Source organism: Synchiropus splendidus, chromosome 8, assembly GCF_027744825.2.
Source record: "Synchiropus splendidus isolate RoL2022-P1 chromosome 8, RoL_Sspl_1.0, whole genome shotgun sequence".
Taxonomy (NCBI): Eukaryota; Metazoa; Chordata; class Actinopteri; order Syngnathiformes; family Callionymidae; genus Synchiropus; species Synchiropus splendidus.
In genome coordinates, this window is record NC_071341.1 from 14,525,252 (window position 1) to 14,538,536 (window position 13,285).

The 13,285-nt window shown below is 43.5% G+C and overlaps 1 protein-coding gene across 4 annotated transcripts in view; it reads right to left on the bottom strand.

The window, feature by feature from the left end:
* Window positions 1–2,348: 2,348 nt before the first annotated feature.
* robo2 (roundabout, axon guidance receptor, homolog 2 (Drosophila)) overlaps window positions 2,349–13,285 on the bottom strand; it is a 317,321-nt gene continuing 306,384 nt past the window's right edge. For 3 of the 4 annotated variants that reach the window (XM_053872790.1, XM_053872789.1, XM_053872788.1), the window contains 4 exons: window positions 7,415–7,573; window positions 7,053–7,301; window positions 6,028–6,222; window positions 2,350–5,201 (listed from right to left, as the gene is read on the bottom strand). In XM_053872790.1, coding sequence (XP_053728765.1) covers window positions 5,200–5,201; window positions 6,028–6,222; window positions 7,053–7,301; window positions 7,415–7,573 — 605 coding nt within the window. In that variant the 3' untranslated portion in view covers window positions 2,350–5,199. Of the gene's footprint in view, window positions 5,202–6,027; window positions 6,223–7,052; window positions 7,302–7,414; window positions 7,574–7,887; window positions 8,071–13,285 lie in introns of all 4 variants that reach the window. The other variant, XM_053872787.1, reaches the window with a different exon arrangement.

Below are 13,285 nucleotides of genomic sequence, written 5' to 3' on the forward strand. Positions count from 1 at the left end.
ACTGGATGCTTCTTTCCATCGCACACACACCGATAAGTTGTTTCAGTTGCTGAGCTCAGCTGATTTGTAAGTGGCTCTCGGCAGACCCAACGTTTGATGCAACAATTGCAGAGAGCAGGATTGTGGCACAGGTGAGGGAGGCGCGAGCAGCTGGAGGTGAAGAATGGAAGCAGGAGAAGTTGCTAAGCTGGAGCAGAGCAGCCATTACCGGAGCCGCCCTGCAGGCAGCGACAGAGACGCGGACGCAGGGCGATGAGTTTAAGGGTCACGTGAGACGCGGAAATCTTTTTTGATTGCAAAAACTGTCCGAGCATTCCACAGAAATACCGGAATTTCACGCAACATTATGTTTGTGTCGTTGTTTTATGCTTAAATGACTTCGCCATTAAGATTTTTTTTACAGGTTTATTGTTCTGTAAATGTCACTATTAATTGAGTTTTCAGCAACATAAAGCGTTTTTTTTTTTTTTTTTTTTTTTTTTTCAAGAAGCGTGCACTCCACATGCACCAAGGTGATGAATCAGGAGTTTCTAGCAGCATGAGGCCTCAAATCTCATCATCGCCTGCTTAAAATTCAACTCATTTCCAAAACAATCAGAGCTTTGTTGGACTAATCTGCATATTTGGTGAATTAATGTCTAATTCTCAGCGACAGAAACACGGCAAAACATCACAGACTTCAACAATTGTTTGAGCAAACAAAGAGGAAGTGACTTGAATTCTTGTTTGTTGGAAATACACAGAAGATTCATAAAGTAAATCTATATCTCTAAATATCGATGAGGAAATCCATGCAAGGTGAGAAAATATCAACTCATGTCACCTTTGGTCATGGACCAACAAAGAAGCCGCGCCTGCGACAAAATTCATGATAAAAGTAGACGATCTACTTTTATATTCACAGTTGAGACTCTTAAGGTGCCAGAAATAGGGTTTCATAGTTGTGCTTGAGCCTTTTATATGAGATTCTACATCTTCCTTATAAATTTAAATCTTTAAAAATTTGATCTGTTTCAACATAAAGTCACTCACCTCCACCTCGTTCTCTCGAGTCACTTCTATCTTCTTCATGGGCATCAGTCGCCTTCCTCTCCATCTTGGTGCTGTCATCTCTCATCATCCCTCAGACATATAAACAACACAAAATAATCATAAAATTGATCAACTTTCATGATTTCAAATTAAACTGCACAGGTACAAATTCAAACAAACGGACTGATGAAGTTGTATTTTAAAATGAAGCTACCTGGCCCTTTGAGTGAAAGAGACCGGAAAGAAGGTCATGACGTAAAACAACAAAACTTGGACTAAAACTAAAACTGTAAATGCACACAGACTTTGAAGCCTTGCTTAGAATCATTAGATTAAGGCCAAATGTTTCTATATTTTTGTTGTAGGAAGTGAGGGTTCAACACGTTTATTATATGAACAAATGCAAAATATTAAATTTAACAACTAAAATTATCCGTGTTTCTTCACGTAAACACCAAACGGATTATTGTATTTAGTTGTGTACACATAAGCAGTGATGTAAATACAACTTTAAACCACAAAACAATTCCGCTCTTAATACTGAATTATAGTACTTGAACTCAACCCTCTAAATATGAATTGTTTCTTTGAAACAATCATAAAGTCAGTAATAAGAAAGTAGGTTTCAGAAATTGCAGTCTTAGTTTTAGCTATTTGAAGGCATGGACGAATACAACGCTAGAATAAGATTAAAATTCAAGAAGAGATTCAGTGTATTTCATTGCTCTCACTATCGGCGTCAGGTGTTGACAGAACATGCAGTCGCAGTGCTGACACCTAGTGGTCTGGAGTGTTGCAGCAGCATGTAACACGTCACGTTTTCTGCTCATATTGAACCTTGTTTTTGCTGTTCATTTAAATACAGATAGTAAATACAGATGAATTGTATGCTGTTTGCATTAATCCACATTTTAATTTTTTTGCTTGGAGTTTTAATTAATTTCACTTTATCAAAATGATCATCAATTACAGCCAGAGGAAAGACACACAGTTGTGTTTGTTATTATGTTGTTCATCAGTCACGCTGACAGCAGAATTAGAGTCAGGGTTTTAACAATATCCTGTGAGGTCAGCGCCGAGCGCTACACCTCAGTCTGCACACTGAAATGATGACAACCAGGCGGAGTCACAGTCATCTAAAAATACAGCAGTCTGACCCACAAAAGTCTGGCTCGGGGGCCGTTTGGGACCACGAAGATCAGGGCCATTTTTTTCCGCTTTTGTTGCTGATACCAGTTTATTCCTTATTAAAAAAAAAAAAAATCAATTGGAACTTGGAAGAGGAAATATATCATGTTTCATTTTTCAAAAATATTTTATTTGATATTGATCGAGGTACAAGGAAATTAAAAGAACATGGATTTATTTTACAGGAGGATGTAAAACTTTAGTTCTTGATCCACGTTTTTTTTTTAATTTTTTATTTTGGGGGTGGGGCATGCAAGTGAAGTACAGAAGATGGTTCACAGAAACTAAACGGCAGAAATGGCGTGGGTTGGGGCGTCACCTCACTCTGGACTGTACAGAAATGACTCCAGCCAGCAACTTTTTTGTCCTTTTAAAAATATTTTATAGCAAAAAAAGCCAACACACAGATCAGCTACAAGGAAGCAACCATGTTTGGAGGGTAAATTAAATCCATATAATTTGGAAATGAGAGGACTGGCCGCAAAAAAAAAAAAATCACTGTTAAAAAATAAAAGGAAATAAAATCCACATGTAATATTCCACAAATCTTTATGCATATTTCACAATATACCTTTATTATCATTTTTAATAAATACAAAAACGACACCGTGAGTTCAAACAATGAGTATTAAAGGGACACGAAAACGTTGCAGACATTAGAAATATCAAATTTGGTTGTTTTTTTTTTCTGACATCTTGCCTCAAAAATCACAGCAGAAACGAAATTAAAACAAAGAAAAGCGAGGGATATTTCGGTGGAATCAAGCGCGGATGGATATATTGTATATATACACATATATACACAAACACCACCAGAATGTAAAATAACCTGAGATACTCTTTGCACCTCATTTCCAGGAACACTGGCCACTGGGTGAATGGCTGAAGAAAATAAAATTATGACGACAGAAACCTTTCCGGCCCCTCCCTCACCGCCCCGGCCCCCTGTTACAAAAAAAAAAAAAAAGGACGACAACAGTCATTGAACCACAAAAATCCTGAACGATTAGAAAAAACATTGTGGTAAAGCAGCGTTTCAGAGTCCAAGGCATATCAAACAAAAGAAGCGTAAAGATTTGGTGGATGTCATTGGTCCGGCAGTCGTAGAGCTCCAGACGGCTGTCGAGGCAGTGGAACCGGCAAGTTCATGTACAAGGCTTTTTCTCCGTGATCACAAAACTGGTGTTCGTTTTTTTTTTTTTTTTGTTGTTTGTTTTTTCTTGTTTCACAACATCGATTGAAACGAAAACATAAGTGCTCCGACGAAATGAAAAATACACGAAATGTAAACAAATGATGTTGCTCCACTGAGAGGTTAGGCTCCGCCCACAACGCTGTGTTTGTTACAAAAGCCGTTTTAGTTGAATGGACGGAGAGTGCTTGAAATGCTGTTGGTGCTATGCGAATTTCAGTGTGAACCGGTTGGAGGCAGAAAACAGGACGATCTTTTGGCGACTCACAAAGTAATGCCTCTGAGTCAGAGTTGCGATTGAAACAAAAGTGCTGGAAGAAATGAAAATTGTAAATGCTAACGCTCCATATGAGGCTTCGTCCACACGACTGTGTTTCCGCTACTTCCCTTGACGATACATTTCAACTCTCCTAGTGTTGAATTTACATTTGAAAACAACGTCAGTCCATGATCCGATGGTGGATTAGCTCCGTGGCACAGCAGCAAGGAAGTTTAGCAGGAACATGCTAAACTGAGACTTGGCAGAGCACTTAGCATATTAGCTCACTAGCTATCTTCCAGTTGGAGTTGTCGACTTCCATTGTATAATTTCAATAAATGTGTTTCTGTCGGTCACATGCCAAGCTAGCTCTCTTCCTTAACATGCATTTGGACTTAACAAAGTTTAAGGCATGTAAATTTCACACCTGAAACTTTAGGGGAAATTTGCGATGTATTTCAGAGGTTCAGACTGAACCAATTCAAATAATCTATTTTAATATTTTTCTTCTAGCCTTTATAAGCTAATCTACTGAAAGCTAAGCTATCTGAAAGTGGCGGTCCTGAAACAAAACCCCAGTCGTGTGGACGCAGCCCCATCCATCATCGCTCCGACATGTCTGCGTTGCGTTTAAGGCTAAAAAAGAATCCTACGTCGACGTCTGAGTTTGTGTGCTGTCGCGGTCCATCCCGAAAATGAAAACGTCAGATCCCACTTCGAAGCAACCGCACAAACCCGCTCGTGTGGTGGCGCTGAGCTCGTCGCTTGCCTAGGAAGTAATGCAGTACCATTGTTCCCGCGTCACTTCAGACCCCTGGAGGTCGCTCCCCCACTTTGCAAGCAAAACTCTTTTAATATCTCTCTGTACATTAGTATATAATCTTCTCTTTACTTTACAGTACAGAAACTCCTCTTCACATATTCTTCCGGTTCTTCATGTCAGCAGGAGCTATGTCTTTGTGCTTATCACCAAAAATTGCAGTGCAAAAACAATAATTAACAATAGTCATGATAATAATTAATGGAAACTATAAACAAACAATGGATTATAAAACAATATCTCATGGCAACACAGCCACACAATTCACATATAATACAAATAACCAGAGAGAAACCGACGCTTCCTAGGGGGAAGATTAAAAAAAAAAAGAAAAAAAAAAGCTCAAATGAATCAGGCTTGCATAGCAATGCAACACGAGTTAAAGAAAATATTTACAGGGAAAACAGAGTCCCCTTCCTGGTTCCTGGAGGGTCACCACCAGAAAACGTGTACTTTCTTTTGCTTTTTTTTCACTTCGATTTTTGTAACAAAAAGAACATGACAGTAAGGTAGGAGGTGGAAAATATTGTTTTTTTCTGGAGGACGAAAACAGAGTGGGATGTACGGCATGTTCGTGTCTGTACATCACATTTACAGTTCTGTGACGCTGCGCCGCCGCGGACGCGCACGTGGGCTAAAGTTCAGAGCCGCAAACTGGCAGGTGGTCGCTCCGTCCAGCCGCCTCCGGGTCACGTCCCAGTCGGATCACTCTGGTGGGGGACAGACGGACAAGTCAGGTTTGAAATATAATTAACAGAAATAATCTATAAATAGTCTCATAAACAATCACAATTCTTAGATGAAGTAATTTCATGAAAATATTTTTATCTAAAACAATGTAAACTGTCATAAGAATATTGCTATAAATGTTTACAAGTTTGAAGTGAAGCAGCTCATTTCCTCATAATTTGTTTTCATAACTGACAGTGACATTCTGAAGGTTTGTATTTTGATATTATCATATCAATGTTGCTCTTATAAATAATAATAATAATACTAATAAGAATAATACTAATAAGCATACTACTACTACTACTACTACTACTAATAATAATAATATAATAATAATAAACGTATTATTATTGTTGTTGTTGTTGTTATTATCATATTATTGTATATTGATATGAATAAAATTTGATTTTCAGAAGCAAGTGATAAAATAAAAATGAAATATTTGACATGAATTTTGAATCTGAATTTTATTTCACTATTATTTCAACAGAGCTTGACTGCCGATTAAATATGCTTTGAATGTCAGTGCTTCTATTAGAAGCCACCTGTGTAGTTTTACTGCATAATGAAGTGAAGAATTGCATCTAAATAAAAAAAAACTTCATAAAAGAAAAAACAAAATCAAACATAAAAAATATATACTTGATAGACATTAGTTACTGAACATATTTTTTTATGAAGTTAAAGAGGTACTTGAACTTAATCGTGGGCCACCAGGGGGCGCATTGAATTACTTTACGGAAACAATACTGGGTTAGATGCCAAGTACAAACTACAAAGGAAAAGTGCATTGACTTTACGTACATAATTCTCCTGAGTACTGTCCTTGCCCGTTGGTCCCCAGAAAGTCAGCGTGCTCTAACGCCGTCCACTGCTGCGGCTGTCGCGGCCCGTCGTTCTTCCGCGGTCCCGTCGACCCCTTGGAGGAGGCGGTGCCGGAGGAGCTGTGGCCGCCCGGTGAAGGGAAGGACGGCTTGCTGTACGGCAGACAGCCTTCCTCTGAGACACACAAGGGGATCGGTTTAAGTCGGAGAGGCGACACTTGAGCAGACGAGGAGCGTCTGACATCTGCAGAGTAGCTGTGCCAATTGGCAGAACCGCAGACTGGACCGGCAGCATCGCACATGGCCGCCACAATAACAGAGGGCCCGCAGGCTGCGGTGGCCCCCATTGCTTCTGGCAGGTAGCATCGCTGACCCTCAGCAGTCTATTGTTGCATGAAATCTCATCAAACTGCTCCCCACTGATCCGCTAATGACTGTAATAGAGTCCGACCCGACCTCGGCTGACTCTGCTGAGAATCACTCAGCACTCTGACACAAATGGGAATCCACCGATCTATGAGTGTTTTTCTTTTTTTTTCTGCTTATTGAGGCACCTGTCTTTGTCTGGGAAAGTACAGCGCAGCATGCAGAAGCCTAATGGTGGCACACTCGCGCACAGATGGGGCGCAGACTGGTTTGTGCGCGCGGAAGAAAAGCGAAGCCATTAGAGCGAATTTCAACGGCCGGAGCCGCGCGTCTTACTTGGAGTGGAGCTAGCCAACACTGGCAACACTTACGGTGGCATTAGAGGAGCAGGGAGAGGGGCTTTTGGGGAGGGGGAAACCACAGCAAGTGGCAGACAGTGCAATCTGTTCGGGGGCGCTCCGTCTCGGTACAGCAGGAAAAGCAACGCTCGGGACAAAGCGGCTTTTTTACAGATGATATCAACAGATTTCATGTCAGAGTGTGGCTTCATCATGAAATATGTCTTCTATGCTTTGAGTATTTTTGCAACAGAAAACTTTACTGAGCACATCTCTGATATCGGAGTAAAGTAAGGGGTACCGTTTTTGTGCCCCCTGCGCCCGTCGTCGGCCCGGTCCATGGATCCCAGCCTGTCTTGTACTTGGCGGTGGTGCTCCAGAGTGGCACGCGTGGGACGATCCATGGAGCTCTTCAAGTCGTCCTGTCCCGACATGGGCGGACGCTCCAGAGATGAGGCCTTCCTGTCCGGCACCATGCTGTTTATACTGCGGGCGCCTTGGACGCGGCCCTGGCCCTGACAGGGAGGGGGCTCAGGAGGAGGAGGTAGGTCTGGGAGATTGAGTTAAAGGCTTGGTCAGCATCGATGCGGGTGTTGATATGGACTCTATTCATGTTGGTGAGGCAATATCTGTTGAGGCTGTCGGCATTTCTTCTCAACTCACCGTCTGCACCGGGGTCTCTCCGGTGTGGTGCTGTGTTCTGGCCGCGGGGCTTGCGTGCGGGCCTGGCTGCCCTCTGGTGGCCCAGGCTGTGTGTGCCGACTGTGCTGCCATCTGTTGAGAAAGGACTGCTGGGCCGGGGCCGGTGGGACAAGCCTTTACCTGCGGGGTGGAAGCGGGCACTGGTTAATAGACACGTCAAGAAGCTGCTGCCAAAAACCAGTTGTGAATCATGACCCCGAAACCAAAAGGGAAGCCAGTAGAAGTGGATCAAACTGCTGCTTTCATTCCTCCAGGAAGCAGAAGAGGACAGAAGGTCAGATAAGGAAGCTAGCGCCATGCAACACGGCCACCCCAGAAGCAACGCAGAGGAAATCAGAAGTCAAATTCGAGAGCAGACACGAGCCAGGGGACAACCCCGGCGGGAGGAGACATGATCTGTGAAGTCCCAGACCCGACAGTGTCTCCACACCAACCTCTTTTGCTGAGACTAGTGCCCTCCAGGCGATAGCCGGCCTTGTCGGCCGCAGCCACCAGCGCCTGGGCGAAGCTGCAGTGGGTAAAGATGGAGCCGTCGGACGAGCTGCCCAAACTGGACCTGTGGCTGGAGAAATTACGCTCATCCTCTGAAGCTGAGCCCCACCCATTCACCATGGACCCTATGGAACACCACATGTGTTGGAAACAAGTCTAAAACAGCCGTATGAACCACAGCAAACGTTCCAGCTCGGAACCCACAATCTTCAAGGAAGTGCGAGCCGTGACATAGAAACATCTGCTCTGCCTCGGAAAACAAGTGATGTTACAACACAAATATTAACATCACGCAGGATACAAGCTAAAGGGCATTTTTGTTCTCGCAGGTGAGGAGGAACGCAGCGGGACTAAAACCAACACATTCTGTCCTTTTGATAAAGCACAATGAGCACACCTGAACAGCGCCGCACATTCGCCTCCGGGGAAGCAGATGTAGCACAAAAAGTGACGAGTGAACCTCCTGCTGCTGCTTCTATTACACACTTGAAGCCACAACTTTCCTAAACCGGCATGTAACTTCATAAAAACTTGTTTCCAGCTACTGAGATTATTTGCTTTCATGTATCCCAAACCTTTTTTTTGTGTGTTTTTTTTCTCCTTCAGTCCAGCGCTTTAAATATAACCGGTGCAGTCCGCCAGTAAAAATACAGCACTCTGGCAAGCGAGAGCACGTTCGGTTAATGTGACAGCTTTCTGTGGGTTCGGTTTGGCCGACGGTGCTGAAGTGGCGCTGACCCAAGTGGCCGACTCACACAGGCTTGCACGGCGACAGGATTGAAGGAATGATTGGTTGGAGTTGGGGTTGTTCGAGGGTAAAAGAAAGTCGTGGTGGATATTAATGAGAGCTTTAAGAAAAATGGTGCACTCACTTACGAATCGTGTATATATATATATATATATATATATATATATATATATATATATATATATATATATATATATATATATATATATATATATATATATATAACAACATTAGTGGAAGACTGGGGTGGAATGTTTCAAATGGATCTGGAAAAAAGTGATGACAAACTGTGTGCGTCTTCCAAGACTACAGTACAGAATAGCCAAGTGGTACTACTGTCAACAATGTAGGGCAGAGCAGCATTGGTCCCAACATTCAGTTATGGTGATCTCATCTCCCATGATGCTTTGCAGTCCAGTCAACCAATCACAGTGGTTGATCGCTACAACACGGTTCCGCCGCCACAGCCGGTCAGTTGAGCAGCGCGGCGCTTCGGGAACAGAAGAGAAGTGGGAAGCGGAAGAAGTACAGACCAAATCAGCACATTTTAGAACTGTAATGTCAATAATGTCAATGCCTATAATTTCATTGGCCTGATGTGACATGGCTCAAACGTAACAGCGTGAAGGTCGGTTTGCCCACAAAATTCCATGGTTGAGTGGGCTGCAGAGCATCATGGGAGGTCATTGTTACTGAGCTTGCTGTTAAGGGTGATAGCACCTCACACACTACCTCACCTTATTTATTATAAAACTGTGCTCAGTTGTGAAGCTATTTCAACCTCTGATGCCACTGGTTTAACCCGTTTTAAATGCTTAAAATATGGTGTGAATATTTTGTCGTCCTGATAGTGCCAGAGCAGCTCAGCAGCTGACTAATCCAATAGTTGATATTAGTCAACAAAATCCTGTGAGCAATGCAATTCACTTAGCCGTCGTGAGGAAACAACAATGCTAAGTGTCATCTCAGTAAGGCATTGTAAAAAATCCAATTCCATTTTTCAACTCATACGCAACAACCACAAGCCATTCATCACTTGACTATCACAGGGGCTACGATCCAAACCCAGGGAAGTCATCCGAGGATCACGTCTTTCAAACCCAGTCAAAAGTCTTGTTGTTTTAACACCACATCAATCATGCTCTAAACACATTCCTTTTTCACTTCACCTTGCAGTCCAACACAGCTGGAGGTTCGCAGTCAGTGTGTCTCAAAGACCACGTCAGGAAACAGTGAACTGGCACTTCTTCAGGTGCTGAAGTGACAGCAAAACTTGCTTGTACTTTTTCCACTCTTTAATTTTCTGGTTATTATGCTGGATTTGTCGGTGGTAAAACTGTACTCTTAATATTAAAACTCAACATTCCTTGCGGACACAATGACTCCAGGATTGAAGTGATTTTTTTCTCTCCTTCTGTCCCAGTTGAAAACCGGACCAGTCAATGAACACACATGGTTTCATTGTACACATGCTATAATACATGTGCAGCCGCGGAGGCGAGATGAATGAACATGATGGAGTCCAGGGGAGCACAATACACACTTCCCTCTTCTGACAGTTTCTTATTAACTTGAGGATTTCATCGCTGGCAGGATTTGTCAACGTGATTATGATTTATTAAAGCAGATATGTTGGGAAATCCCCTTCAAAGGCCCCTCTAACATCTGCATCTCTTCATCCCTCGGCCTCGGAGATGTAGGGACTCGCTCCGTTATTGCACCTCCAACAGCTGAAGTTGCGACACTCGCTCGCACTCGCTGTAAAATTCTCTCAGATTAATAGAAACTTCTATAAAGTGTAAGCTTGCGTAGGGCAGAAAACCCCTTTACACAATCCATTTTTTACAGCCCTATCTGAAATCCGAGGCTGTAAGGACTCTCCAGCCTTCCATCTCGCCTCAATGTGTTCTTTGACTCTTTTTTTTTTTTTTTTTTTTAAATTCCCCTCTCTCAGAAAGAAAGACAGCAATTCCAGCGGGTCCAATTCTCTCACAAAGAATAGAGCAGATAATGAAGTATAGGCAGTGCCAGCCAAAGCAGTCAGGCTTCCAACTCCTCGGGCTCGGTGGAGGAACACTGCCTCAGCAAATCACATCACAGAATGACTTTTCAGCAGCAGTAACTGCCACTTTCTGCTGCTGCTGCTGAAGCTCTGGACCGCTTCTGTTCCCCCGAAATCAAACCGTGATCGTAGGAACATCATTAGATTAAAGAAAACCAATCCAAATTTCACAATCCAGACTGCGGCCAGCGGTTTGCAGCGGAGAAATGGGGCACGTCATGGTCTTTCACAACCCCTGGCTGACACCTCCCGTACTCCTCAGGCTGCTGGAGCAGCTCTAGCTCTACCGCCGACTTGGTCCGGGTGGCAGTAAAAATCCATCCCAGATCCCTCCTGCCACTAAAACTGATTTACACCGGCAGAAACCCTCATCTGCATGTCGTTCATCAGGAAAGTCATTCCCCCTGACCAGGAGGCGTCTTTACCTGCTGTCAGCCGACATGACCCTGCTCCTCACAAAACCTGCCGAGGCTTTATGAGGGAGTAATCGCCCGGAACACCCCGACCTCAATCACCGCGGAGGCCCAACACCGTACTGGATACTCCTCCCATAAATCCAGATGATTTCTGAGCTGAGATTGAAACACGGATTCTGCCTTTCGTCAACGGAAATGTGCCATGAAACTTAGAAGCGCTGAACTTTAGAGCGATGTTTGTGGTCACGCACTCATCTATGACTGTGTGCTAGACTTGAGATGACTCATCAAGTTCAGCTGCCCGAAACTGGCTCCTCCACCCTCTAACATGGGAAATGGAAATTCAAAGAGGCGTTGAAGTTGAGTCTGGCTCATGAGTGAGGGAATGTATGTTCCTTCCTTCACATGCGGTTAATGCAAGACCACTGATGCACGAGGGAAAACACTTTCTTAACCCAGAAGATCAGTAAAATGGTAGAGGCTTCTTCTTCATTTTACTTCTTGTATATAGAAGACCTGGGCAAAGTGTGGCCTAGGGGCCAAATGCGGCCCTTTGCCTGCATGTTTGCAGCCCGCCAGGAGTCAGAGTAAAACCACAAAAACGTCGGAATCATTCTGACAATTCTATTTTGGGCATTATTTTTCGTTCATTATGATGTAACTGAAATATAACTTCCTTGTTTCATTCTGTGTCTTCAGGAGTATTTCCTGTCCCTGAAAATACATAAGAATTGAAAAGAGAATTTGCAATATACTGTATGAGGCCAAGGATCACTAAATGGAATATCCTCAGTTGATTTTTATTTTTGCCATTACGTTTTCCCACCATGCCAAACTTTCCCCACACTCTTTTCTATGGGCTTCACAGCTGCTCACAGTCAATAATGTGGCCCCTGGAGAATTGAACTGCACACCCCATGACTTTAGTATGTCTCTTGCTCCTCAACAGGTTCGCCTTCTGTAAGTGTGCAAGCACTCTCCAAGCCTCTGAAAAATGCCTCACCTCCCCAGTTTTGCCCCAAAAGATTCATCAAGTGTTGTATTGTTTACTAGTTTTGACACACATGACGTGAACACCACTGACTGACTTTTATAAAACTGATTTTCAGGGTATTCAAGCTGAAGACTCGATCATCTGCAACCTTGAGCTCTCACTGAGCCACGATTTCTTCACAAAAGCGTGAATCTGTTGCCCCTTGTGGCAGTATTTGACATCGCCGCAGCATAAAAGCTTCCCTTAGGAAGACAAGTTTTCTTTCATACTCTGATTTCATCTGGCTTTGTCTGGAGTTTCTCTTCTCTTTTGAGCAAGACAAGTGGCGCTTCCTTCCGGGAGTTTCTCCATTCATCCTCTCCCAAACACTTTACATCATCTCGGACTGATTTGCTGATGAAAAATGGCCCCAAAGAGGAAGCACTTTTGTCCAGGTTGATTACAGAGACTGTTTGATTTAGTGGACTTTGGTGTAACATTAGGAAAACAAGTCATTTCCATATGATTAAGACGAATCTATCAGGAGAGGCGCGACAGGAATCCTTGTTAGTCTTGGAAGCACAAAAGGGTGGCCACTATAAATCTGGACTATTTTTGTCTCTACTCCACGGGGCTGTCAGACGACAGGGTGTGGAGACAGACTTGTGGATAGATAAGAAGAAATAGTGCTGTCTTCAGAGTAATACAGTGGAGGAGAGATGCGGCGGATTAAAGCCTCTCTTCTGCTTTATATTCCTTTAAATGCATCAGCCGTAGCATGTGTCAGCACAAGCCAAACCACTGTTCCATCATGCCATGGAAAACTACTTTTCTGACACTAGTTCGACAGTCGGGCCAAACCGTCGAGCAGAGCTGTCGACGCGCTCGCTCCCCGACGCCTCGGATCTTCAATAACACAGATTATTTTGTGCTGCGTCCACTTTTTCTGCCCTCAACTTCCTGACGTTACATTCCAGAGTTTGAAGAGTTTTTTGTGAGGGACGTCGTCTCGGGCGTGACTCATTCTATGACATCTTCGCGGACCCTCAATGTTAGGTGCTCAGTTCTGAACCAGCAGAGACCCGCTTTGAGTAACTGGCATCAAATGCGTTTCGACAACATGGCGGCACATTTGCTGTGA